Source organism: Salmo salar, chromosome 13, assembly GCF_965601325.2.
Source record: "Salmo salar chromosome 13, fSalSal1, whole genome shotgun sequence".
In the NCBI taxonomy this organism is placed as follows: domain Eukaryota; kingdom Metazoa; phylum Chordata; class Actinopteri; order Salmoniformes; family Salmonidae; genus Salmo; species Salmo salar.
This window is the reverse complement of record NC_138303.1, coordinates 55308028-55335286: the sequence shown is the minus strand read 5'-3', so window position 1 is coordinate 55335286 and position 27259 is coordinate 55308028. Positions and strand designations below refer to the sequence as shown.

The following is a 27259-nucleotide window of genomic DNA, read 5'->3' as shown; positions in this document are numbered from 1 at the left end:
TGAACTGAATCCCCCAAAAACATTTCCACTGCATTTCAGCACTGCCACAAAAGAACCAGCTGACATCATGTCAGTGATTCTCTTGTTAACACGGGTGTGAGTGTTGGTGGTGGCCTGGTGTCAAGAAGGGCAGCAAAGAAGCCACTTCTCTCCAGGAAACACATCAGGGACAGACTGATATTCTGCAAAACGTACAGGGATTGGACTGCTGAGGACTGGGGTAAAGTCATTTTCTCTGATGAATCCCCTTTCCGATTGTTTGGGGCATCCGGAAAAAAAGTTTGTTTGGAGAAGACAAGGTGAGCGCTACCATCAGTCCTGTGTCATGCCAGCAGTAAAGCATCCTGAGACCGTTCATTTGTAGGTTTTGCTTCTCAGCAAGGGAGTGGGCTCACTCACAATTTTGCTGAAGATCATGATTAGGTGGTTATTGGTGTCAGCTGTGTTAGCTGGGGCAAAACTTTGACAGCAATCAGGCCCTTGAGGACTGGAATTGCCCAGGCCTGCATATTGAAAACATGTTTTTTTAAATGATGTATGGAAACTTTCCCATAAGTCTCTAAGAGCTTTACACACCTGGAGACTAAGGCAGGGCGGCAGGGTAGCCTAGTGGGTAGAGCGTTGGGCTAGTAACCGAAAGGTTGCAAGTTTGAATCCCCGAGCTGACAAGGTACAAAATCTGTCGTTCTGCCCCTGAACAAGGCAGTTAACCCACTGTTCCAAGCCCGTCATTGAAAATAAGAATTTGTTCTTAACTGACTTGCCTAGCTTGAAGAATTTGATTGTTGAGCATTGCTAGACAGCCATTTTTCAAGTCTTGCAATAGATTTTCAAGCTGATTTAAGTCAAACTAACTAGGCCCCTCAGGAATATTCAATGTCATCTTGGTAAGCAACTCCTGTAGATTTGGCCTTGTGTTTTAGGTTATTGTCCTGCTGAAAGATTCATTTGTCTCCCAGTGTCTGTTGGAGAGCAAACTCAACCAGGTTTTCCTCTATGATTTTTCCTGTGCTTATGTCTGTATTGTTTCTTTTTACCCCCAAAAAACTCCCTAGTCAAGCATACCCATAACATGATGCAGCCATCGCCATGCTTGAAAATATGAAGAGTGGTACTCCTTGATGTGTTGTTGGATTACTTAACTACACATGGTTGATGATATTACTGGTTTAACTAGCTTGTCCTGCATTGCATATAATCAATGCGGTGCCTGTTAATTTATCATCGAATCACATCCTCCTTCAACTTTGCCAAAAGTGAATCCTAAGTGATTATTTAACAAAAGTGCAAAAAACACATTCGTTGCACAAATGTACCTAACCACAAACATCAATGCCTTTCTTAAAATCAATACACAAGTATATTTTTTTAAACCTGCATATTTAGTTTAAAGAAATTCATGTTAGCAGGCAATATCAACTAGGGAAATTGTCACTTCTCTTGCTTTCAGTGCAAGCAGAGTCAGGGTATATGCAGCAGCTTGGGCTGCCTATCTTGTTGCGAACTGTGTGAAGACCATTTCTTCCTAACAAAGACCGTAATTAATTTGCCAGAACCACCAGCCTTCATTTGTTCTCATGTTCTGAGCAAGGAACTTAAATGTTAGCTTTTTTACATGACACATGTTGCACTTTAACTTTCTTCTCCAACACTGTGTTTTTGCATTATTTAAACCAAATTGGACATGTTTCATTATTTATTTGGGACTAAATTGATTTTATTTATGTATTATATTAAGTTAAAATAAGTGTTCATTCAGTATTGTTGTAATTGTCATTATTATAAATATATATGTAAAAATTGTCAGATTAACGGTATTGGCTTTTTTTTGATCCAACAATCAGTGTCGGCGTTGAAAAATCATAATTGGTCGACCTGTAGTTAGTATTTTGGAGTAACTACGTTGTTGATACATCCTTAGTTTTCTTATCATGACTATTAAACTCTGTAACTGTTTTAAAATCACCAATTGGTCTTATGTTAAATCCCTAAGCAGTTTTGTTCCTCTCCTGCAAGTTAAGAAGAACACTTTTTATCATTGTAGTGACTGGGTGTATTGATACACCATCCAAAGCCAAATTAATAACTTCAACATGCTCAGCGTCTGCTTATTTAAAAAAATTAAATAATAATCACATCCACCAATTGGTGTCGTTCTTTGCAAGGCATTGAGAAACCTCCCTGTACTTTGTGCTTAAATCTGTGCTCTAAATTCACTGCTTGATTGAGGGAACTTACAGATGGTTGTATGTGTGGGGTACAGAGATGAGGTAGTTGCTCAAAAATCATGTTAACCGCTATTATTGAACACAGAATGAGTCCATGCAACTTTTATTATGTGATTTGTTAAGAGTATATTTACTCCTGAAGTTTTAGGCGGCTGCGTAGCCTAGTGGTTAGAGCGTTGGACTAGTAACCGTTGGACTAGTAAGGTTGCAAGATCGAATCCCCGAGCTGACAAGGTACAAATCTGTCATTCTGCCCCTGAACAAGGCAGTTAACCCACTGTTCCTAGGCCGTCATTGAAAATAAGAATTTGTTCTCAACTGACCTGCCTAGTTAAATAAAGGTAAAATAACAAAGGGGTTGAATACTTATTGTCCAAAGGCATTCAGTGGCGTAAAGTACTTAAGTAAAAATACTTTAAAGTACTACTTCATTTGTTTTTTGGTGTATCTATACTTTACTATTTATTTTTGACAACTTTGACTTTTACTTCACTACATTCTTAAAGAAAATAATGTACGTTACACATTTTCCCTGACACCCAATAGCACTCGTTACATTTTGAATGCTTAGAAGGACAGAAAATGGTTCAATTCACACATTTATCAAGAGAACATCCCTACTGCCTCTGATCTGGCGCACTCACTAAATACAAATGCTTTGTTTGTAAATGATGTCGGCGTGTTGGAGCGTACCACTGGCTGTGCGTAAATGTAAAAAACAAGAACATTGTGTAGTCTGGTTTGCTTACTATAAGGATTTATTTTAAGTATATGTACTTTTACTCAAGTAGAATTTTACTGGGTGACTCACATTTTACTTTTCATTCTATATTAAGGTATCTTTACATTCCAAAAATGTCTACCAACAAAATTCCACTTTGCGATTATGAAGTATTGTGTGTCGATCAGTGACACAATTTAATCGGTTTTAAATTCATGCTGTAACACAACAAAATGTGGAAAAACTCAAGCGGTGTGAATACTTTCTGAAGGCACTGTATATAGTCTTGTTAGTGTGCATAGTCACTGCAAGATAGGGTCAGTGCAGATAGTCCGGGTAACCATTAATCAAAGCTGCAATATGTAACTTTTTCGGCGACCCGACCAAATTCACATAGGAATGTGATTTATTGATTTGTCATTTTCTATGAAGGCAAGTCTAAGAAGCAGTAGATCTGTTCAATGTGCGCTGTTTCTATGGTTCCCGTGCTTGTTTCATTTTTGCGTCTTTTACTATCGGTTTTGTACACCAGCTTCAAACAGCTAAAAATATAATATTTTTGGTTATGGAAAATATATTTCACAGCAGCTTAGATGGTACAATGATTCTCTACACGACTGCTTGTTTTGTCGCATAAATTGAAATGAGGTGAACTATTAGAATTTTAGCAACAAGGAAATTTCTTAACGATTTCTACACATTCTACCTTTTAACTAGTTTTAATAGTCTTATGGCTATTTTAACAGTCTTATGGGGATACAAGCTGTGTCGCAGCCTGTTGGTCTGAGAGCTGATGCTCCGGTACTGTTTACCGGACAGTAGCAAAGTCAACAGTCTATTGCTTGGTTGTCTGGAGTCTTTGACAATTGTTCTGATCTTACACTTGGACCGCCTGGTATAGAGGTCCTAGATGGCAGGGAGCTCTGCCCCAGTGATGTAATAGGCTGTCTGCACCACCCTCTGTAGTGCTTTGCGGTCGAGGGTGGTGCATTTTCCATACCAAGCGGTGAAGCAGCCAAGCAAGATAATCTCGACGGTGCAGCTGTAGAACTTCTTTAGGATCTAAGGGCCCATGCCAAATCTTTTCAGCCTTCTGTGGGGGAAGAGGCGCTGTCATGCCCTCTTAATGACTGTGCGGGTGTGTGTCTACCATGTTAACTCCTTACTGATGTGGATGCCAAGGAACTTGAAGCTCTCGATCCGCTTCACTACAGCCCCGTTGATGTGGATGGGGGTGTGCTCTCTCTCCTCTTTCTTGGTCTTACTGATGTTAAGATGTTATTCTTTAGAACAGTGGTTTCAAACATAAAATGTATTATATTTCCTCACGGTCAAAATGAGCTATAAATAGTCCTCTTTCCTTCGCTTTTGGGATTCGATGCTCCCTGACTGTCTAGCTTTTGTTTCGATGACTCTTTGCAAGTTGGACAGAGTGAAGACTATAAATGTAGGTAGATTCATTTATACACCGTTTCAATCATTTCAATGGCAGAAAATAAATGTTTTCCTCAAACCACCCTCTGGCCATATGTTTGACACCCCTGTTCTAAAGAATAACATCAAACATTTTTGTTCCTCAGTTCTGTTGCTGGCCTACATGAAGGGCAATGCTAACCTCTGCCGTGCCATTGTGAGGTCTGGAGCTCGTATGGGCCTCAACAACAACCAGGGAATCAACATCTTCAACTACCAAGTAGCCACCAAGCAGCTGCTCTTCCGCCTTCTAGGTGAGACGCTTGGTCCTGGTGTACTCTTGAATAGATATGCTATTCACTGCAATTGGTTTGTTGTACAGTAGTTCAGCATAGAGTACAGTTCATAAGAATACAGTCTGTAGTTTACAGTAGTTATATATCAGTTAAGCATAGAGAAGAGTTTATTTGATCTTTTGATCTATGCATTAATCATGATCGTCACGGTCTGTACAATTTTAATAGGTATTTTTAAGAAGGGGTGCAATTGTCATTATGTTCACTTTCAAATACTCGTTTTGATGTATCGCTAGGACTGCCTTCTCTCTTGGGAATACCTATCAAAAAGAGCCACTCTCCCACCCTCTGTTTTTTATTGCTTCTCTTCCTCACTACTCTAGCTCTCCTCATATCGGCTGGATACCGGTTTGCCTTCTTAATCTGCTTACAAGATAACCGTGAAGGATATCGCTGGTTGATATCGCTGGTTGAATCTTAAGTTGTTTTTTTTTATGTAGAAATTCCTTTTCTACTTCTGTCTCATGGCTAGCTATTGAGACTGTTAGCCCACGCTGCAAGGCTAACATGGCTAGCTCGCTGAGAGGTAAGCTAACCTCACTAGAATACCCTACCTGCAACATGGTGGCATTGCTAGCTACCTTCTCTTGTCTAGTTTAACCTACGTTTACCCGTTGTGTTAACTAGACCGACCGTCTCTGCCTCAAGGCTCAGTCGGTCGCGGGAGCACAATCTTAAGGCCAACTCTGCCCCAACACGGTTTCCTTCAGCCAACACTGAGCTTGCCACGGCAGACCTTCACCACAATGTAGCTGCTTGATAGCTAACGCCCCAGGAAAGCTAACCACACCAGCATTACATTTACATTTACATCAGCATTACTACTTGCAACATGGTAATATTGCTAACTCCCTTCTCTTGTCTCGTTTAGCCTAAGTTTATTTGTTTGTATTAACTAGAGCGACTGGCTAACCTCACGACACTGCAGTCGTGGGAGAATACCTACCCGAAGTTGAACTGCCCCCATCCGGTTCCTTTCGGCTAGCACTATGCTAGATACAGCATTCCTTAGCCACGAGGTAGATGCTAGCGTGCACATTACTATGCTCACCCCAGCTAGCATTAGCCACGAGGCTTCTAACTAGCTATCTTACTGTGGCTAGCTCGCTGAAAAGCAAGCTAACCACACTAGCATTCCTACCTACACGTACGATTGCATTAGCATGGCTTGATAACGCAGAAACGAGTTCCCTTCCTGCCCAGATGGTAGTATTGCTAGCTCCCTTCTCTCGTTTAGTACAACCTATGTTCACTCTTTTGTGTTGACTCGACTGACTGGTTTAGTTTCACGGCATTATGGTTGTGGAGATTTTCAGCCCGATTTCAAACAATGCACCCATGCTGTTCCTTTCGGATAGCGCTATATTAGCTGTAGATTACCCTTAGCCTCACAAGGTGGTTGCTAGCTAGCTAACGCCTACACTAGCCTCATGGCTATAGCATTCATACATAGTGCTCACTTCAGCTAGCCATTAGCCGTGAGGCATCTAATGAAGTAGCTCACGTCTGTCAAGGCTAATTTGCAGCAATGCTGATAAGCTTGCTTCTCTCGTTTTAGTACACCTAATGTTCACTCACTTTCATTGGCTAAACTGACCAGCTACACCTTACAGTCCTATGGTAAAAAGAGACTCTCAAACCCGAAGAAACAACGCTATTCACTCGGTTGTCTTTGGCTAACATGGTTCTGGCTAGCTCGGCCATTCACCAGCTAGGTGAGTGAACACTAGCTAGCAACACCGAAAGCCTAATGGCTAAGCGTTGACTAGCACACATAACCCGGTTATGCAATGCTTTTCCCCCAGAGTTATGGCCCCTGCAATGTGAAATTCTCTAACAAGTCCTGCGAGTGAGATTTTACTGAGTACAGGCATGTGCATGGCCAGTCTACTAGTCCTCACTGCTAACACCAGCTAGCTAACCAGTCTGGCTATTGCTAGCTTAGCACTGGTATTTAGTTTGCCTAGCATTGATTGCGTTGTGCTTAATGAGCCGGCCCTGCTAGGTGGTGATCCGGTCCACGAGATGGCTTGAAACAGCTAGCTAACGGGGCCCCTGTGGCAGCCTGTTGGTTCCTGCATCTTGCTCACAGCTGGCAAGGAACAAAGAGCTGGCCTTGGGGGAATGAGATCCTCTGCAACACAACAGTCTGCCAAAACTCAGGCTAGGCCCCTGAACCAGTTCAAACCTGTAGGGAAGTAGTTTTACACTGCAGCAGCATCAAGGATCCACCCCTCTAACCCTCGTAATGAAGGTAAGGGTCGGCCAACCTAGGGCGCAGCCCTTTTGGCTGAGGAAGCTGGTGTGCAGGGTCTACGGCTTTCTGCCCTACTCTCTTTCTCTTTGGGTTTAACGGTTGCTACTCCTTCCACTCCGAGTTTCGCAGCAGTGGGGATGCAGAGCTGCTTTAAGAAAAAAAACGTATCTGTGCAGAAGCTCACTTTTATGACCGTGCTTATATGAGAGAATGGAGTAGATGCACTTTGTGTGTCCTCCCCCGAGTGCCTGCCTCCCTCAAGCTCTCCCCCCAGCGCCTTCTCAGGTTTTCAGCCAGTGGCAGAAGTCTGCATGTCAGCACTCCCTCAGGTCTCACCGACACATGGAGCAGTAAGGCAATCTCTTTCGCCATCCACTGTGGCTCTTTTCCCCCCGTGCCTATGGCCTTTTGCCTCTGACTGCTATGGCGCGGACTGCCAGTCTAGCCAGTTTTGGTATGCACCGCTCCAGTTTTCCCGACAGAGGGCGCTGCTACTCTATACAACAAGGCATGGGGAAACCTAATCGTTCTCTTTTTGACTATATCCTGCCGGATCATGGAGACCATTTATATGTATTTATAATGGCATGGGTGATGGCCTTCGGAGGGGCCTTGAAGAGCGCACTCCTGCAGACGAATGTACCTCTTGTGCACTGTTTTTGTGCGGCATGTACTGGGCTTCCCTCACTTTTATGTTTTTCCCCGATGGGTGGTGTCCCTGCACCTTCTCGGTGCATACTCCTATAGTTTTGGGACCTGAGGGGTGCTGATGTTGGGACTACCCTGGCTTCGGAGAGGATGCTTTGCCAAACCGGAGTAGGCCATATCCCCACGTGCATTTGAAAGAGAACTTAAGGTTACTTGCGTAACTCCGGTTCTTTGATAATGACTGAGCTGTATCCCGCATTCTCCTGTTTGCAAGAGCGTGAGAAAGAGAAGCATGCTTGAGGATAACCAGAGGGCGGGAAAGTGGCTCCTTTTATGGAAGTGAGGGTCTCTTCTCATTCGGCGCTACCAGTCTGTCTACAACAGAGAAGCTTTTGATAGGTACTTCCAATAGAGTAGGCGGTCCTAGCAAACCCCACATGATACATCTCACTCATATTAACAGATAAACAGGGTTACACAGATAACCAGGGTTACGCAGGTAACCTTACCTTTTGTGTGTTTTAGATATGTTGTCCAAAGAGCCCCCGTGGTGTGATGGCTCAAACTGTTATGAATGTGCTGCCAAGTTTGGAGTCACCACAAGAAAACATCACTGGTAAGAACAGGAAAAACTGTTTCCTAATAAAGACTGCTTCAGTCCTTTTAAAGGAGCAATCTGCAGTTGTGACTTTAAAAAAAAAAAAAAAAAAATTATACTTATAAATGAATTATAGCCATTGATTCTTGAGTAATATAGCACTATTGATGCCTCCGTGAGCTTGGTTGAACTTCAGAACCCAAAATATCAGCTTGTTTTACTCCAATGTTTTACATTGTAAACAATGTAAATATAAACAAATACTTTATAGCAGGGTTCCCCAACTGGCGACTCGCGGGTGATTGTATTATTTATTTTTTTGGGACATAAGACTGTAAAAACACCAGCAAATCAGCTCCATGTGATTTACATTTTTTTTTGCTTTGTAAATCTCTTCCAAAGTATTCCCACAAGGTTTTAAAACATTTTTGTCAAATATTATATCTGAATTTGAGTCTGTCCTGTTGACCTTAATTACCTAACGCTCTGTCTCCCCCACTCTTTTCTTCTTACTCATCTCCTTCCCGCTCCCTGTCTCCCTCCTTCTCTCCTGTCTCCACCCAGCCGTCACTGCGGCCGCTTGCTCTGCCACAAGTGTTCCATAAAGGAAATCCCCATCATTAAGTTTGACCTGAACAAGCCTGTGAGGGTCTGTGACATCTGCTTCGACGTGCTGACTTTGGGTGGGGTGTCCTAACAGCACTGGATAGCATGCCCCTCCATCCATCTGACCCTCCCTCCCTCCCTCCCTTCATCTTCCTGTTATGGGGTGCCAGTCGTGCATGGCTCACCACCATGGCACTGTGGGCTGGGCAACACCAGGCAAGGTGGCTTCACGGCAGTAGCAGCCAGGTCTAACTTCCTGGAAAGTAATTGGACAGAGTTACGGACGGACCACAACCTCTGTACTAGTCATTCCAGTCTATACAAATATGTTAAAGTTCTAGCAGGACTTATGAAGTAGAATTTATAAAATTTGTTTTTTTGATCAAAGTAATCATGATGTGAAATTGGATAAAATTAAACGCTTGCTTGCTGGCTCAGTGACTCCAGGACTGGGCTAGTTGGGAGGGGAGATGTTATTCAGATTGTCTTACTAAGGATTGATGATGGTTTTGACCCCAGATATAATTTATCAAGTGTTTTGAAGGAATCATGAGAATCAGTGATGAACATGTAATGGTGTCAGATTGCAGGAGCGGTTAGACTCTGGTCTCTGTTGAGAGCTGAAGAACAAACAGACAGTATTTCTCCAGTAGCAGCCACTCACAGGCCCACTCATCAAATGAATCCATCACTGCACTGTGCTGCTGAGACGGAAAGCAAAACACCTGCTGCTCTCCAAGACCTGCCCTGCATCACAACCTGTCATTTCTCCCGACTTCCCTTCATGGATTTTAAAGAAAGGACTGCTATAAAAATTTCACCAGTGTTCACTGGTAGAAATGACAAATTATTGGGATGCAGGGCTGGGTTTACCCCCTCTGTTGTAGTGTTTACAGGTGTTCATCTCTGTTCTACTTCTGTCAATTTAAGATAATCACTTTGTTTTTTTGCCCTCCACTTTTTACTGTTGGCTGTGTGGCTGGTTCTAATAAGAACTAGAGACCGGTGTGTTGGATTTTAAGGGAATAGAGTTGAGTTACTATGAAGCAGATCATGTTGTTGTTGGGACTACAGCTTTTTCACACAAAATAATATTTTTTTTCTAATCAATGCTTCAACATTACATTTTTGATTCAATGATTAAAATGTTAATGAAACACTCAATTTTAACTCTGTCACTGGTTGAAGAAGTGAGCTCTCTGCTTGTAAAATTGGAAAGAGAGGAGAAAAAAAAGAGATTATATTCACATGATTTCAATTTAACTGCATAAAACAACCTCATAAGCATTTATAGACCACACGGTCAAAAGATGTATAACTTAATCGATAAATGGGACAAGACACTCAACTACTAAGTGTAATCAATGTATTTTCCAAGAGAACTGGAAAGGGTGAGAACCTTTACCATTAAGGTTTTGTTAGTCCCAAATGCAAAATAATCCTCGCTATGAAATTATAAGTTTGCATTTTCATTGAAAGTTAAAAAAAATGCCTGTCTATGCATGTCATTTAATTTGTAGCATATACATTTTTTATTATAATATCATAATTCGTGAGGACTATGTTTGTCACCCAGATCACCAACATGTACATTCCATTTAATCCGGGCCTATAGTAAGGTCCTCTTGTTGGGGATTTGTTATATGTAACAATTGGTATTGCCTCAAATCAGGTGTTGTCTTGACCTACCTGTCTGGTTTCCCCGAACCAGATTAAGCGAAGTCCTTGACTAAAAAGCACTTTCAATGAAAATGTTAATGCCTTCGAGTCCAGAACTAGGTTTATTAATCTGTGTCAAGAAAACAAGCCATTTTTTTTTTTTTTGTGCTTCTTGATTTCAAAACCTTACAGGTGCACTTTATCAAGATTACATGACATTTCTGATCATAAGGGGAGAGGATGTGAGAGGAGTTGGTGGTGGCCACTGGCCTGTCGGTGGTCCACTCTAGGTATTGTTAAATTGTACAGATAAATGTATAATATTTTTGACCACTACAACTGTTTTGTACTTAATGCAGTTAGCTTTTTTTGTAATTGTGAACTGAAATATTTGCCTCTGTTAATCTTTTATGCACATTGTTTCTGTATGCTCAGATATCTAGCCTGTTTCTTCCTTGCGAAAGGAGGTCGAGTTTACATAAAGGTAATCAAAATAAGAACAGGATCTTGTTTTTTGCTCTGTACTTTAGATACAAACATGTCCAAGACTAGCTGCTTTTAGCAACGTGAGTGTATTTAGCATACACTAGCATTTCTCTCAATTGTATTGGGTTGCACAAAAACAGTAAGTGGGAAGCCAGAAGTTAAATACAATTCCATTTCAATTTACTATGCCGGTGGAGAGGATGATTGGGCATTATGATGGGGTTAATTTGAGAAAATATCTAAAGGATCGTATTATCAAAAGGACTTTCCAAACGTGGGTCTCTTGTTGACCAACTTCCATTCTGCTTACGTCATGTCAGAATAAAAGTCCTGTACATGCGCCATGTGGACAATAAAGGAATACATTTTGGGGGACTTTTATTTTTGACATGAGGTTAGCAGAGAGGAAGTGGGTCTACAACAGACCTACGTTTGGCAAGTCTGTTAAAAAATTTTTATGTATTTTTTTTTATTTCACCTTTATTTAACCAGGTAGGCCAGTTGAGAACAAGTTCTCATTTACAACTGCGACCTGGCCAAGATAAAGCAAAGCAGTGCGACCAAAACAACATGGAGTTACACATGGGATAAACAAACGTACAGTCAATAACACAATAGAAAAATCTATTTTAATGTGTGTGCAAATGTAGTAAGGTTAGGGAGGTAAGGCAATAAATAGGCCATAGTGGTGAAATAATTACAATTTAGCATTAACACTGGAGTGATAGATGTGCACATGATGATGTGCAAGTAGAGATACTGGGGTGCAAAAGAGCAAAAAAATAACAGTATGGGGATGAGGTAGTTGGGTATGCTATTTACAGATGGGTTGTGTACAGGTACAGTGATGGGTAAGTCTGTTTAATAATACCCTTCCTCGAGCTATTGTCTCATTCACCCATCATAATGACCAACTTTCCTGCCCACCGGTACAGTAAGTTTTTAAATGGAATTGTATTTAACGTCTAGCTTCCCGGGGACTGTTTTTGTGCAAACTATTACAATTGGGAGCAATGCTAGTGTATTTAAAAACACCCGTGTTGCTAAAATCAGCTAATCCAAGACATGTTTTAGTACAACTTCACAACACATGTTCTCTCCTGTCCTTTTTCTTAACCACAAATGAATATCCTCTGACAATTACCAGTTAGTTGAAGTACAAACATGTTTTATAAAACATGTTTATTTTTGTGTGTGGCGTATTGAATAAATATATACACATTACAATTTCAAATATTTTACTGAGTTACAGTTCATATGAGGAAATCAGTCAATTGAAATAAATTCATTAGGCTGTAATCTATGGATTTCACATGGCTGGGAATATAGATATGTGTCTGTTGTTCAGACCCCCCCCCCCCCCCCCAAATAAAAATACAAGCATATCACTACACTAGTATTAACATATGCTAACCATGTGTATGTGACCAATGCATTTTTATTATCTGAATTGAAAAGAGGGGCATGGCTCAGAAATCCAGTCAGTATCTGGTGTGACCACCATTTGCCTCATGCAGCGCGACACATCTCCTTTGCATAGAGTTGATCAGGCTGTTGATTGTGGAATGTTGTCCCACTCTTCAATGTATCTGCGAAATATAGTGGCGGGAACTGGAACATGCTGTTTATCCAGAGCGTCCCAAACATGCTCAATGGGTGACATGTCTGGTGAGTATGCAGGGCATGGTAAAACTTTGACATTTTCAGCTTCCAGGAATTGTGTACAGATCCTTGCGACATGGGGCCGTGCTTTATCATGCTGAAATATGAGGTGATGGTGGCGGATGAATGGCGTAACAATGGTCCTCAGGATCTCGTCACGGTATCTATGTGCATTCAAATTGCTATCGACAAAATGCATTTGTGCTCGTCCGTTGCTAATGCCTGCCCATAACATAATCCCATGCCAACATGGGGCACTGTTCACAACGTTGACATCTGTAAACCGCTTGCCAACAAGATGCCAAACACGTGGTCTGCGGTTGTGAGGCTGGTTGGACGTACTGCCAAATTCTCTAAAATGACATTGGAGGCGGCTTATGCTAGAGAAATTAACATTCAATTGCTGCAGTCAGCATGCCAATTGCATGGTCCCTCAAAACTTGAGACATCTGTGGCATTGTGTCGTGACAAAACTGCACATTAATGGCCTTTTATTATCCCCAGCACAAGTTGCACCTGTGTAATGATCATGCTGTTTAATCAGCTTCTTGATATGCCACACCTGTCAGGTGGATGGATTATCTTGGCATTAGGTGGATGCGTTATCTTTGTGCATAGAACATTTCTGGAATATTTTATTTCATCTCATGAAACATGGGCCCAACACTTTACATGTGGCATTTTTATTTTGGTTCAGTGTAGTATTAAACATTTCCCTTCTATTCCTAATTATTGTGTGTACAGTATTTGGCCATTTGCACTTGCAATTAGTTGACATATTGCATATTAATTGAACTAAAATGTGCATGCATAAAGAACAGAAACCATTCAACAGAGGTTATCTTCAAACTGACAATCAGATACCCAGTAATTCTAATTCAGAACTCTTGAAGTTTTAGATAACAGTATATAGGCCCTTGTAGATAGTCCTTGTGTGAGGTGTGAGGTGGCCAAGCCTTCACAGAGCCCCCTTTTGTCTAACCTCGCCCTCTACTCTCTGACAGGACATGACTCAGCGTGAGGGGCGGGGGGCAGCCCTCATAATCGTGGATGTTAGGGTTTTTCACTGGAGGAGTTCTGGACACACACACAGTGAGAGCTGCCCGAGCCAGGAAAGAACAGTACCCTCGGTACGCCGGCCGAGTCTCTCTGCACTCCACCACCGAGTAGAGAAAAGGACAGTCAAATCAGAGCTACATGCTTAAAAACACACTTCCCTAGTAATGCTTCCAGAGCATAGACTGATCTCTATGATGGCTGTGAATGCTTCATTTACATTTACATTTAAGTCATTTAGCAGACGCTCTTATCCAGAGCGACTTACAAATTGGTACTTCTATCCATACTAGTTGATATGAGGCAACAATTAATGTTATTTAAGCTTGAGTTAGCGCCCCCTAGTGTATGATATCCTTCAGCATGTTAGGGCCTGTACACATTGCCACCATCAACCTAAGGCTAGTAAATACAATGGCCGTGGTCGAGAACATCAAATCCATGGTATATTGTTGATTGTTACTGACTTATCTACAAATAATAAAAGAGTAGTTATGATTCAGGGTGATTTGTAGATCAATCAGTCGGTAGTCGTCTGCACTGCCGACTGCAATGTCAAACATGCACAAAGTTTTTCTGTGCACCATGATGTCAGTACCTCTTGGTGGAGCAACAGACCCGTCCTCTCCTGGCAGCACTCCACTCTGAGTTGCAGGCTGGGAGGTGTTACTTCTCAGCCTCAGCCTGGGCTTGGTCCTTGAGGGCTGCCTCCACCTGCAGCAGGGCCTCTGTGGGCCCTCCACCGTCACTGTAGAACTGCCCCCATCAGTCTGCCTGCAGCATATCACAGAGGGAGGACTTGAATCTCACAACTGTCAAAGGATTCTCTGCATATTCTTGTCCTTTTGGGTTAACACATGGTTTTCCAAACTCGGTTCTCGGGTTGTATGCGAGGGCCTTTGAACCTTATTTTCACGTATGTAATGAACTAGCCTGGGTACCCATCTGTTCAATAAGTATCATTGCACTCCACTGCTTGCAAATGCATCACAATTCCATAAGGAGTTGGCAAGACTGCATTAACAGACTGGTACCCAGGCTAGTATTGAGTGCAATAATATCAACTGTGCTAGTATCAATGACAAAAGTTCCTTGGTCAAATGGACCCTTGTATGAAGATACGATGGCCTACAGGCATTGATACCCACCCATAGGCTTGTAGTCCTTGTGATAGAAGGTCAGCCAGTCTTACAGGGACACCACCTGAGCAGAGGTCAGACTGGACACATCATCAGTCACACTGGTATCTGTAAAGTCCCCAGTGACAAAGGCCAGAGATGCAGCAGAAAATGAATTCACAAGTCTGCCAAAATCTGTGTGTATCTTTCGAAGTGTATTTGTTATATAATCTTGTACATGTTTTTATGTACATTTAATGCTTGTTCTCACTGCAGGCCTTAAAGCTCAAATCATTTTTTTAATCCGTTTTGGAATACTAACTGTCCAAAACAGCAAGAGACAAGTAACAAATTGGATTTGCATGTGTTCAGACAGCAGTCAGTTGTCATAGTAACAACGGGTGTGTGCTCAGTGGTGTAGACTGATTGCTGGTGGTGCTCAGGGTTCCTATCACGAAAAGTTATGTTGCAAGCTAAGGTGACAACAATGCCTGCCACGGATGCGTCGCAGTTGCTTTGAATGTTCAAAAATCAGTGTAAGAACATTTTTAAAGCCTTAAAGGATAAGATGATGCAACTTTCAAATGGAGTCCTTTTTGGCTAGCCAATGCAGTCAACTATGTTAGCTAGCTCGGTAGAGAAAATCACCTCTAAAGAAATTATAACCACCGCTAGGTCCATAGTGCTTCATCCCTTTTTCTACATCGAACACCTGTCCTAGGATCAAATCAAAGTGTATTGGTCACATACACATGTTTTGCAGATGTTATTGTGGGTGTAGCGAAATGCTTGTGTTTCTAGCTCCAACAGTGCAGCAATATCTAACAAGTAAGATCTAACAATTAAACATCAATACATACACATTTCAAGTAAAGGAATGGAGTTTAGAATATATACATATTTGGACGAGCAATGTCGGAGCGGCATAGACTAAAATACAGTAGAATATAATATAGTATATAGATATGAAATGAGTTGTGCAAAATATGTAAACATTATAGGATGGACAGGTAAAGGCCCTTGCTGTTCTCTCCGCTGTACAGAGATAACTCCTCTTTGGTTATGCGCTGCACAGGTGGTGCATCGTCAGTGATGTGGGCCCAGTCCTGGTGTAGTAATAGTAAAGATCCTCTCATTGTTCTATCGGTGGTATTAGTATTGCCACTAATACACAAATAAATGAAATGTTAAACCCTAGCATTATGCCGATGCCTTCGCACCTCAGCTATTCCTTGTCATGTGCCGTTACATTTTGTCAATTATTTAAACATGTTTAAAAAATAATCGCCGTTTCTGTATTTTCATTTCCGGGTATGCGTTTAATCCACAGCGCATGCTCACATCAGTGCAGATTTACAAACCATCTGCTTATATAGCTCCCTGGTTTGACTTGGTGTCCGCACGTTCAGCAATGCACGGTATAATAGGGAATATGAGAGATTTGTACTGCAGCTATATCATGAATAGTTGTATATAAGAATAGGCCTACATCAAATATTGTTTTCTATATGCATTTACGCTATTTCATGATCCGGGCCTAGAACGTACACCTCCGCCCATTGGGTCCAAAGTTTCTGATGACGTAGCGAGCGAACTAGTAGGGCACGTACCGAACGTCAATGCGGTAGTGGAACGAAACGGAAGAACACAGGTTGGAAAGGGCTGTGGATTTTTCAATCCCGTTTACAAAACTGTCTCCAAGCGGACCTCTACGAATTTTAGGAAAGCCAGAGGCCGCTATACATCATGGGAAACGCAGAGAGCGGCTGCGGAGGTGGTAGTGGGGACGAGGAGGATGTCGAAGCCGAAAGCCCCGGGTTCGCAGAAGGCAGTCCGGCCTCTGCGGCCACGGGCGTCGGCGTTGCAAACAGTGGAGGCTCTGGTTCTGGAAGGAGTGGAAGGGGATCGAATAACCCTCCAGTGCCGGGCTGCGGACCTCCTACCCCCGGGGTGCTTTTAGAGCAAGTCAAACTGAGGGAGGCGGCGGCCCGCATTAGCGACTCGGGGGTCGCCATTCCTGAGTCGGTCCTGGCCGGGAATGAGGGCGTCCTGGTGCGGTGGCTCGAGGACCGGTTGAGCCGGGGAGAGGAGTCTGTAAATGTGGAACAGTTTTGCGAGATGCTCGAGAGCCGAGACGCTCCGCGAGATGAGTGCGAGGAGGTACAGTATTTCCGCGATAACTACCATAATATAAAGCCCACAATATTTCTTATACCTCAATGTTATCATAGAAAGAGCGAGTGTCCACCATTATGTGATTCACAGCTGAGTGGCTGAAAGTGGTTTGTTTACATTGTAGGCCTGGTTACATGTCCTCTGACCAACCCATGCCAAGCAATAAGTGTGTCACGACACCTCGAGCCATAAAGGGACATTATGTGTTGTCAGACCCTTACGTTTGTCAGTGACCATTGATATTTTGATGCCAAACCTTCCTCTTTTCTGCTCTATCTACAACAAGCGGCATTGTTCTTTTTGTAGAACTTTTAGCTACGTTTTCTGTCACGAGTTGATATACGAATAGGACCTGCTCTGTAATGAATAGCTTTGCCTTTATCTCTGTCAAGGTAGGACATTGTATGCCTGTGGCAGGGAAGGCATGCTTCAGAATGCAATGGAATCCTGACTCAGTAACATCCACAATCCATAGAAACAGTATACCTGTCTGGTTTGACAGAGAGAGATAAAACATTATAGTGTAATCTCATAACAGATTATCAGCATAGGCAGATATCAAATAGCTCCATGTTTTGGTTCTAGGGTCAATGTCACTTTTATCCAGAGCTGACAGTTGTCAGGCCTTTACTAGGAGGATTGTTGTAAAGGCCAGGGGGGTCAAGGCATTGGTAATGTGTCCACCTCAGGTCAGTGTGTCAAAAATATTAGCTTCTCTCCTAACCCCGTCACCCAGGTGACGTCCTAGTGTAGACTGAAGCAGAGGTGAAAAACCTACGAAGTTGAATGTCTATGTCCCTATGAATTTGAGTGTTTTTCTCATGTTTCTCTGTCCCTGCTCTAGGCCTTTGGTCAGTTTGATGCAGAGGGAGATGGAGTGGTGGACGTTGAGAACATGCTGATGGCTCTGAAGAACTCCAATGGGGCCAATCTACAGGGAGAGCTGAGTCACGTGATCAGACAACTCCAGGCATGCACCCTAACCCCAGGTAGGAACAGACCCAATGTGATACTGATGTATGTTATAGGTTAATGGGGAGTTTATATGGTGGTGGGTATTCTGTACATTGTGGAGAGTTGTGACAGGAAGATTGGGGAAAGGATAGGGGCAGAGGGCATAGAGGAGAGAGGGATAGGCAAAGATGTAGTAAAAGGGATGTGTTCACTAACAGCATGATAAATCTTATACGTTTATCTTCTCTCTTTATTTTAGGATTCGTTGACATATTCTCCAAGTCCAAAGACAGGTTGGGAGCGCATGCCTCAAAGATCCTGAAGTTCCTCCACAGGAACCGTATTCCTAGTAGTGCCATTCCTTTCCCTGTTCTAGAGGGATACAACAGCATTTGTACCATGAGGTCTACCGTGGTGCAGGACTTCCTAGAGTTCCTCCTTCAGAAGGAGAAAGGTAAAAGTATTATAAAATATCGATAGAATACAGTCTTGGAACATGAATGTTGTTAAATTAGCACAAGGAGATTGCCTTGTACTAACAATTACACACATCTTCAGATCATGAATGTCATGTAATACTAGTTTACTCTTTATTCACAATGAAACAACACCTCAGTCTGTCTCATTGAGCCTCTCTGGTTCTCCTCTCTCCCTCCTCCCAGACTTAGACATCCAGTACAGGGCAGAGTTGAACCGGGACCCAGAGGTGGATAAAGTGAAGGTGGTCACACAGTGCTACAACTTCATAGAAGCTTCATCCAATGCTGCGGACATCCACAAGATGACCAACGGAGAGACTGTGACCTTCTGGCAGTCAGACGGCAGTGCACGCTCACACTGGATAAGGTGAGAGACAACAGCTAATAAGCATGGCTTTTTAATCAGGGTTAGATCCAAGCGTTCACATACAGTTTGAAAGGGAGCTGTGGCTGCTTTCTAATGTACCTCTGTAGTTTAATTTCTTTAAAAATTTTAAACAGTAAGTAGATATGTAACGTTTTCCTTTTTTGTTCGGCTCCTTTTTTTTATCCAGCTTCTGTGCAATGTTTGATTTGCATGAGGAGTACACTATTATCTTTGAGTTCAAATGTTGTTTGATTTCCTTGTGTCCAGGAAAGTGTCATGTTTAGGGCAATGAGTTTGATCTGATCAAGTCACATTCTCAGGTTAAACTCAGGGCCCTACTTTTAATTTTACCTTATCGTCGTATTTTCAGGTTGAAGATGAAGCCGGACGTGGTGCTGCGTCGCCTGGCCATCGCAGTGGCGTCCAACGACCACAGCTACATGCCCCAGCTGGTGTCGGTGGCTGTGGGCAAGAACCGGCGCTCGCTGCAGGAGATCAAGGATGTCCGCATCCCCTCCAACGTCACAGGTTACGTGGCCCTGCTGGAGAACGCCAACATCACTCACCCCTGTGAGTCAGTCGCTGTCTGCCTGCCTACATGTCTTCTCTGCCTGTCTGCTTGTCTGTCTGGACCTAACTTTTCACCTCTGTGAGTCAGTCACTAGGGCCTTTCACTCCAGAAAAGAATGATGCAGATCGATGTGGGTGCAATCCACCCGGATCATGAGTCTAATGTGAAAGCTCCTACTGTATTACACACTACTCAATTCATCTAGTTCCTCCAGGTAGTCTTTTGGGGAGGCTAGAAGTCTGCTTCTCTGGTTAAGCTTCTGTTTGAAATCGATTCTCCCTGGAATTTGAATACGGTATACATCAGGGATCAGCAAACTTTTTGGCTCAAGGGCCACATCGGGATTTTGAAATTCATTGGTGAAAAATAGCAGTTATTTCAAAACGTATATCCTTGATAATTTCTGCATACTTTCTATCTAGTTTTAGATGTGTTTATTTATTTTATTACTAAATTCATCAGGCCGTAGACCACCCCTGGTGACCGATTAGTGACAGAGTTTTTAGTTTAATATGTTTTTGTTCAGTGTGCCAACTAAAGACATGTACCCTCCGGGATTAGTAAAGTATTTCTGTCCGATCCTATCCTACGCCATTCAAATCATTCCACTCTGTGGCCTCCAGACATCCAGATCAACATCAAGCGGTGCCTGAGTGATGGTTGTGACACGCGGATCCACGGGCTGAAGACCCTGGGCTACCAGATCACCAAGAGTAAAGAGGTGTCTGTGTCTGATGCCTCGGCTATCTGGTACCTGTCACTGCTCACATCCCTGGTCACAGCCTCAATGGAGACCAACCCTGTCCTGGCACAGACTGTCCTACAGAGCACACAGTGAGTACCAACTAGAGACAGGGTTATGGAAGGGTGCTATGTCATGCTTATTTAGGGGTCTGGGCCCATAGCCACAAAGTGTCTCAGAGTAGGAGTGCTGATCTAGGATCAGGTCCCCCCACCTGTCCCTATATATTTTTATTCCTTATGATCTAAAAGGTGAAACTTCTACTCTGAGAGGCTTTGTGGATACGGGCTCTGATGTTATGAATGGGTCTATTGCATGCACATCATTAATGCTAGGAGTTTTTTTCTGACCACTTGACCTAACCAGGAACAACTCCTAGTTGTCATGATTATGAAGATGTTCTACAGTATTTCACTTTTGTCAACAGTAATTGAATGCTTTGACTTGACTTTTTGTTGTGGCACTGTGTCTAAGAGCTTGGTATCTTCTGTTCCCGCCTCATAGAAAAGCCTTAAAGCACATGCCACCACTGTCCTTAACGCCGTCGTCCACTGAGTTCCCCAAGTTCTTCTCCATGAACATCCTTGAGGAGGTGGACGGGTTCCTGCTCAGAATAGCAGAGTAAGTCTATAGTAGTAATAACTATATAATGAGTATGACTGACAATAAAAACATTGAAATGAGAAGAGCTGAATAATTCATAGATCCTGTGATTACACTGACCTCACTATGCTGATAATCTCAGAGCCCAGAGAGACTACTATGCTTACATGATTATGTTGACATTTTGTATTTTACTTATTATGGATCTCCATTAGCTGCTGCCAAGGCAGCAACTACTCTTCCTGGGGTCCAGCAACATCAAGGCAGTTATATACAATTACAAATATTACATAACATTACATTTCATAACACTTTTCACAACACGTTAAGTGTGTTCCCTCAGGCCTCTACCATCACATACTTTATCTACTATACAAAATCCATGTGTATGTGTCTTAGCATGTGTATGAGTGTGTCTGTACAGATATCAGCACATTGATTGAGTGGTGATATTCTCTGTATTACCTTGACTCTTTGAATACTCTCTCACTATCTATTTCTCGCATGTAGACATGCACACATGCACATCCTCTCTCTCTTCTCTCTCCCTCACACACTATCTCACACCCGCTTACTCTTTCTCTCACACACTCTATCTTACGTATATCTCACACCCACTCACCATCTTTCTGTTTGTCTTACACTCAATCACTCTCAACCTCACACCATTTTTTTCCTCTTTCTCTCTTCACCCCCCTGTAGTTGCTGTGTGACCCCTGATGCGGAACTGACCCTGTTAGCCTTTGCCCTGGCCCGGGGCAGTGTGGCTAAGATCCTCCAATCCCTGTCTGGTATCAGTGAGCACCTGGAGGCAGAGTACAGAGCCTCGTCCCTCATCTCCTCCATGGCCTCAGTGAGACTGCGCCTGCTCTACCGCAACGGTAACCTCAACCAACCCCACTTACAGTATCCTTGTCCCAGTCTTCAGCCAACCCCACTTACCTTATCTACTATGTCCCTCATGCAGGTGTTAAGTGGTCATTTTCATCCATACCATTAGGAGTGGAAGCAGTATGGCCGTAGTAGTTGAGACAATGGGCTGCTAACCAGACAATTCTGGCTATAGTGCTGTGATTATGCTTTAGAACAGTGTTTCCAATATGCTGGGCCAGGATCAAGCCTGATTCTTTTTGAATCGCGTGTAGACGCTAGTTCCTGAATAGAAACGTATTTGTGGGACACAAGAAAACTTAAGGGTTGCAGAATTTGAGGATTCTGGATTTTCTGGTTGGAGGATTCTGAATTTATCGTAGATTCCCTCCTGATTCCGGGAATCTTCCAACCAGGATTTCTAGAAAACCTGTGAATTTGGGGAATTTTGCAACCCTAGTTAGATTACAAATGGTTTGCGACCATCGCCTTTAGATATGGCTGTTCTGAAGTGATTGTGTGTCTTGTGCCCTACTCTAGGGAAGAACCTTCAGTTGCACCTGCAGGCCTGTGATGTGAAGGGCAAAGAGGAGAAGTCGGGACCAGAGAACATGCTGACTGAATCCGCCGCCACTGGAGACGGTATAGTTACTGCAGTCTCTCTCTCCTCTGTCTCTTTCTCTCTCTCGTTCACGCTCTCCAAGTATGTGCATGTTTGAGTTTGCATGCTTAATCAGTTGCTCTAATGTTCTGTACAGGGTTTCTTACAGAAAGTGGTAAGAAGAGAGCTAGCGTGATCCTGTCTACAGAAGACCAGAGCAACTTCCAGGTCACTCAGATGAAGATTAAAGTGAGTGTGTGTAGTGTTCAAATCTTGCAATAGTGCATTGGTGTTCACAGCAATGGGGTTCTCATGGAGTATTAAGCATTTTATATCAGTGTATTTGTGGTATAGTGTGTGTTAGCACTCAAGCAAGGGTTTGCACTTTTGCTCCCTACCATTTGCTGTTTGCTTCAATCTACCTGTGTTTTTCAACAGGTCCGTAAAGGTGCCATTGGAGCAAAGTGTGGCCTGGTGTTTGCCTACAGTGAAGGAGACACCTTTGATGCAGAAAAACACTTCAAGAGGTTTAAGAAGTATGACTCCTGGAACTACAAGGACTACAAGGAGTTTGTGCAAGACAAGTAAGGACCTCCCTGGAGTGGTACCTGTTGAACCCTGATGAACTGCCTATTTATTTTCTTCTGGATTTAACTCGGTAGTAAGTCAGTAGTACAGTAGTCTCATGCACCAGACATCCTACCCATGTTCGTAAGGTTTGGTATAAAACGAGGCCTTGAACTACAGTCAGTATAGTGACCTGTTCCATATGAATGAATTAATGAATGAATGAATGAGACAGTTCCATATGACTGTCTGACCCCTGGTTTGTCATGTGACCTACCTTGCAGTCTGAGGATTCCACTGCAGGCGGAGGATGAGCCCATTGGCTGGTTTGAGCTGGAGGATGACTGGAACGATGTGGAGATCAAACTGCAGACGTGTCGCGTTGCAAAGGTACTCAACACTCTTTCGCGCACTCTATCTCTCATTTCTTTCTAGTTTTACTATTACTCTCTGCCCTGTCCATATTATTGTTTCTCCTTCCTCATTCAACCACTCCTCAATACTCTCTCTCTCTGACACTCAACACCCCTCAATCCCCTGCTCCTCCCTCTCCTCCCCATCTACCAATCAAATAAGAGTATCTATGTGCAGAAATCAGATATTACTATGTGTCCCAATATGTAATGTTAATTGTGTGAATCAATCAATTAGCCTGTTGAGGACAGACGTTCCGCTAGCGGAACGCCTCGCCAAATAGCCAATGGTAGAGCGTGGCGCGAAATACAAATACCTCAAAAATGCTATAACTTCAATTTCTCAAACATATGACTATTTTACACCATTTGAAAGATAAGACTCTCGTTAATCCAACCACATTTTCCGATTTCAAAAAGGCTTTACAGCGAAAGCAAAACATTAGATTATGTCAGGAGCGTACCCAGCCAAAAATAATCACACAGCCATTTTCAAAGCAAGCATATATGTCACAAAAACCCAAACCACAGCTAAATGCAGCACTAACCTTTGATGATCTTCATCAGATGACACTCCTAGGACATTATGTTATACAATAAATGCATGTTTTGTTCAATCAAGTTCATATTTATATCAAAAACCAGCTTTTTACATTAGCATGTGATGTTCAGAACTAGCATACCCACCGCAAACTTCCGGTGAATTTACTAAATTACTCATGATAAACGTTGACAAAATACATAATTATTTTAAGAATTATAGATACAGAACTCCTTTATGCAAACGCTATGTCAGATTTTAAAATAGCTTTTTGGCGAAAGCACATTTTGCAATATTCTGAGTACATAGCTCAGCCATCACAGGCTAGCTATTCAGACACCCGCCAACGTCGGGGCAACCTAAACTCAGAATTACTATTAGAAAAATTGGATTACCTTTGCTGTTCTTCGTCAGAATGCACTCCCAGGACTTCTACTTCAACAACAAATGTTGTTTTGGTTCCAAATAATCCATAGTTATATCCAAATACCTCCGTTTTGTTCGTGCATTCAGGTCACTATCCAAAGGGTAACGCGCAAGCGCATTTCGTGACCAAGAAATTTCAAAATATTCCATTACCGTACTTAGAAGCATGTCAAACGCTGTTTAAAATCAATTTTTATGCTATTTTTCTCGTAAAATAGTGATAATATTCCAACCGGACAACGTTGTATTCATTCAAAGAGGTGAAGAAAAAAATGGCGAGGTCTCATGAACGCGCATCTCTAGTCTCTCTGTCCCCAGGCAGACCACTTACAAACTCTGCTCCTGTTATCTGCCCAGAGACAGGAGACGGTCATTCCACTTTCTGAAGGCTTTAGAGAGCCAATGGAAGCCTTAGAAAGTGTCACGTAACAGCACAGATGCTGTAATTTTGATAGACATGCAACAGAAGGACTTCAAATTGTCAGACAGGCCACTTCCTGCATGGAATCTTCTCAGGTTTTTGCCTGCCATATGAGTTCTGTTATACTCACAGACACCATTCAAACAGTTTTAGAAACTTTAGAGTGTTTTCTATCCAAATCTACTAATTATATGCATATTCTAGTTTCTGGGCAAGAGTAGTAACCAGATTAAATCGGGTACGTTTTTTATCCGGCCGTGAAAATACTGCCCCCTATCCACAACGGGTTTTTAACAGTGTAAGAATAGTCCCACCATTCACATTTATATAACACTCACACTGACAACTGTGAAGTGACTCTCTTCCCCCCCCCTCCCCAGTTCCTGATGGTGAAGTTCCTGTGTGCGCGGCAGGACAGTGCAGAGCGTCTGGGGGTCCAGTCCCTGTCCTTCAGTGGGTACCTGTGTCCCGGGGCCGAGAGGCTGGATGATCTGGACGACCTGAGTCCACAGGGAGATGGCTCAGAGGGGGACATGGTCACTGGACTCACCCTGCTCAAGAAGACCCTCTTCTTCATCCAGCAGCTCACACGAGACATGGTACCCACTGTCAGTAGTTCCCTCAGTCATTACACTGTAAGATTAGATTTATTTTATTATTAAAGTGTTATGCTTAGGGATTTTACGTTGACTGTATTACCACCACACCGGCAGTCACAAGTTATGACCGCAGAAAAATTACATTTGACCCTTGATTCACGATAACTGGTCTTCTCCAAAACTGTGATGCCACTGATAGTCATTAGTAGCCTACCAAACTTGCTAACAGCTAGCGCTCTATTGTCCCTCTAATCATTCTGACATCAATGCAAAAATCAATCGATAATCTAATCAAACACTTCATGAGAGCCCTGGCATTCAGAGTTTGACCGGGATAGGTTCACCTTTTGCACAGCGAGAAACAGCTCCTTGTAGCTGGTTGAATCATGGAATGAAATAAGTGTTCCTATAAGCTCATGTTGCACAACATTTCTATTAGAGGTCGACCAATTATGATTTTTCACCGCCGATACCAATGCCGATTATTGGGGGCCCAAAAACCCCGATGCCGATTAATCTGCCGATTTTTAATAAATAAAAAAAAGTTTAATTTCTTTTTTGTAATAATGACAATTACAACAATACTGAATGAACACTTATTTTAACTTAATATAATGCATCAATAAAATCAATTTAGCCTCAAATAACTAATGAACCATGTTCAATTTGGTTTAAATAATGCAAAAACAAAGTGTTGGAGAAAGTAAAAGTGCAATATGTGCCATGTAAAAAAGCTAACGTTTAAGTTCCTTGCTCAGAACATGAGAACATATGAAAGCTGGTGGTTCCTTTTAACATGAGTCTTCAATATTCCCAGGTAAGATGTTTTAGGATATAGGACTATTTCTCTCTATACGATTTGTATTTCATATACCTTTTGACTATTGGATGTTCTTATAGGCACTTTAGTATTGCCAGTGTAACAGTATAGCTTCCGTCCCTCTCCTTGCTCTTACCTGGGCTTGAACCAGGAACACATCGACAAAAGCCACCCTCGAAGCAGCGTTACCCATGTAGAGCAAGGGGAAACAACTACTCCAAGTCTCAGAGCGAGTGACGTTTGAAACGCTATTAGCACGCACCCGGCTAACTAGCTAGCCATTTCATATCGGTTACACCAGCCTCATCTTGGGAGTTGACAGGCTTGAAGTCATAAACAGCGCAATGCATTGCGAAGGGCTGCTGGAAAAACGCACAAAAGTGCTATTTGGAATGAATGCTTACGAGCCTGCTGCTGCCTACCACCGCTCAGTCAGACTGCTCTATCAAATCATAGACTTAATTATAACATAATAACACACAGAAACACGAGCCTTAGGTTGTTAATATGGTTCAATCCGGAAACTATCATCTCGAAAGCAAAACGTTATTCCTGTTACATTGCACAACCTTCAGTGTTATGTCATAATTATGTAAAATTCTGGCAAATTAGTTCGCAACGAGCCAGGCGGCCCAAACTGCTGCATATACCCTGACTCTGTTTGCAAGACACATTTTCCCTAGTTAAAAGAAATTCATGTTAGCAGGCAATATTAACTAAATATGCAGGTTTAAAAATATATACTTGTGTATTGATTTTAAGAAAGGCATTGATGTTTATGGTTGGAGCAACGTGTACCTAGCGACAGGCTAGATAAACTAGTAATATCATAAACCATGTGTAGTTAACTAGTGATTATGATTGATTGTTTTTTATAAGACAAGTTTAATGCTAGCTAGCAACTTACCTTGGCTTCTTACTGCATTCGCGTAACCTTGTGGAGTGCAATGTAAAGCAGGTAGTTAGAGCGTTGGACTAGTTAACCGTAAGGTTGCAAGATTGAATCCCCGAGCTGACAAGGTAAAAATCTGTCATTCTGCCCCTAAACAAGGCAGTTAACCCACCGTTCCTAGGCCGTCATTGACAATAAGAATGTGTTCTTAACTGACTTGCCTAGTTAAATCGGCGTCCAAAAATACCGATTTCCGATTGTTATGAAACCTTGAAATCGGCCCTAATTAATCGGCCATTCCGATTAATCGGTCGACCTCTAATTTCTATAGACTATGCAATTGTGTAAGATTACGGAGTTTTGATGGGATCCTCCTCTTTTTAATAGAGGCCATCAGCTTTCTATAGGCT

At 42.5% G+C, this 27259-nt stretch overlaps 3 protein-coding genes across 8 annotated transcripts in view; 2 read left to right on the top strand and 1 right to left on the bottom strand.

Annotated features, from left to right (window-relative positions):
* The window catches only part of LOC106567412 (ankyrin repeat and FYVE domain-containing protein 1), a 38768-nt gene extending 27782 nt beyond the window's left edge, over positions 1-10986 (top strand). The window contains exons 23-25 of one of the 3 annotated variants that reach the window (XM_014136617.3): positions 4530-4676; positions 8149-8239; positions 8786-10986. In XM_014136617.3, coding sequence (XP_013992092.2) covers positions 4530-4676; positions 8149-8239; positions 8786-8918 — 371 coding nt within the window. In that variant the 3' untranslated portion in view covers positions 8919-10986. Of the gene's footprint in view, positions 1-39; positions 1966-4529; positions 4677-8148; positions 8240-8785 lie in introns of those variants that run through there. The other 2 variants (XR_014380108.1, XM_014136618.3) reach the window with 2 other exon arrangements.
* Positions 10987-12193: 1207 nt separating this feature from the next.
* On the bottom strand, positions 12194-14828 carry LOC123726158 (neuferricin). The gene is made up of 3 exons (XM_082959730.1): positions 14823-14828; positions 14361-14446; positions 12194-13814 (listed from the first exon to the last, which is right to left on the bottom strand). Exons 1-3 carry the CDS (start codon positions 14826-14828, stop codon positions 13688-13690), a joined length of 219 nt encoding a protein of 72 aa, XP_082815856.1. The 3' UTR covers positions 12194-13687.
* A 1584-nt stretch (positions 14829-16412) lies between these two features.
* The window catches only part of zzef1 (zinc finger, ZZ-type with EF hand domain 1), a 57230-nt gene continuing 46383 nt past the window's right edge, over positions 16413-27259 (top strand). For 2 of the 4 annotated variants that reach the window (XM_082960205.1, XM_082960203.1), the window contains exons 1-13: positions 16413-16968; positions 17828-17972; positions 18197-18391; positions 18600-18783; positions 19154-19353; positions 19978-20188; positions 20601-20717; positions 21402-21580; positions 22110-22211; positions 22328-22419; positions 22609-22754; positions 23022-23127; positions 24919-25137. In XM_082960205.1, the coding sequence (XP_082816331.1) occupies positions 16555-16968; positions 17828-17972; positions 18197-18391; positions 18600-18783; positions 19154-19353; positions 19978-20188; positions 20601-20717; positions 21402-21580; positions 22110-22211; positions 22328-22419; positions 22609-22754; positions 23022-23127; positions 24919-25137 (2310 nt within the window). In that variant the 5' untranslated portion in view covers positions 16413-16554. Of the gene's footprint in view, positions 16969-17827; positions 17973-18196; positions 18392-18599; positions 18784-19153; positions 19354-19977; positions 20189-20600; positions 20718-21401; positions 21581-22109; positions 22212-22327; positions 22420-22608; positions 22755-23021; positions 23128-24918; positions 25147-27259 lie in introns of all 4 variants that reach the window. The other 2 variants (XM_082960204.1, XM_014136613.3) reach the window with 1 other exon arrangement.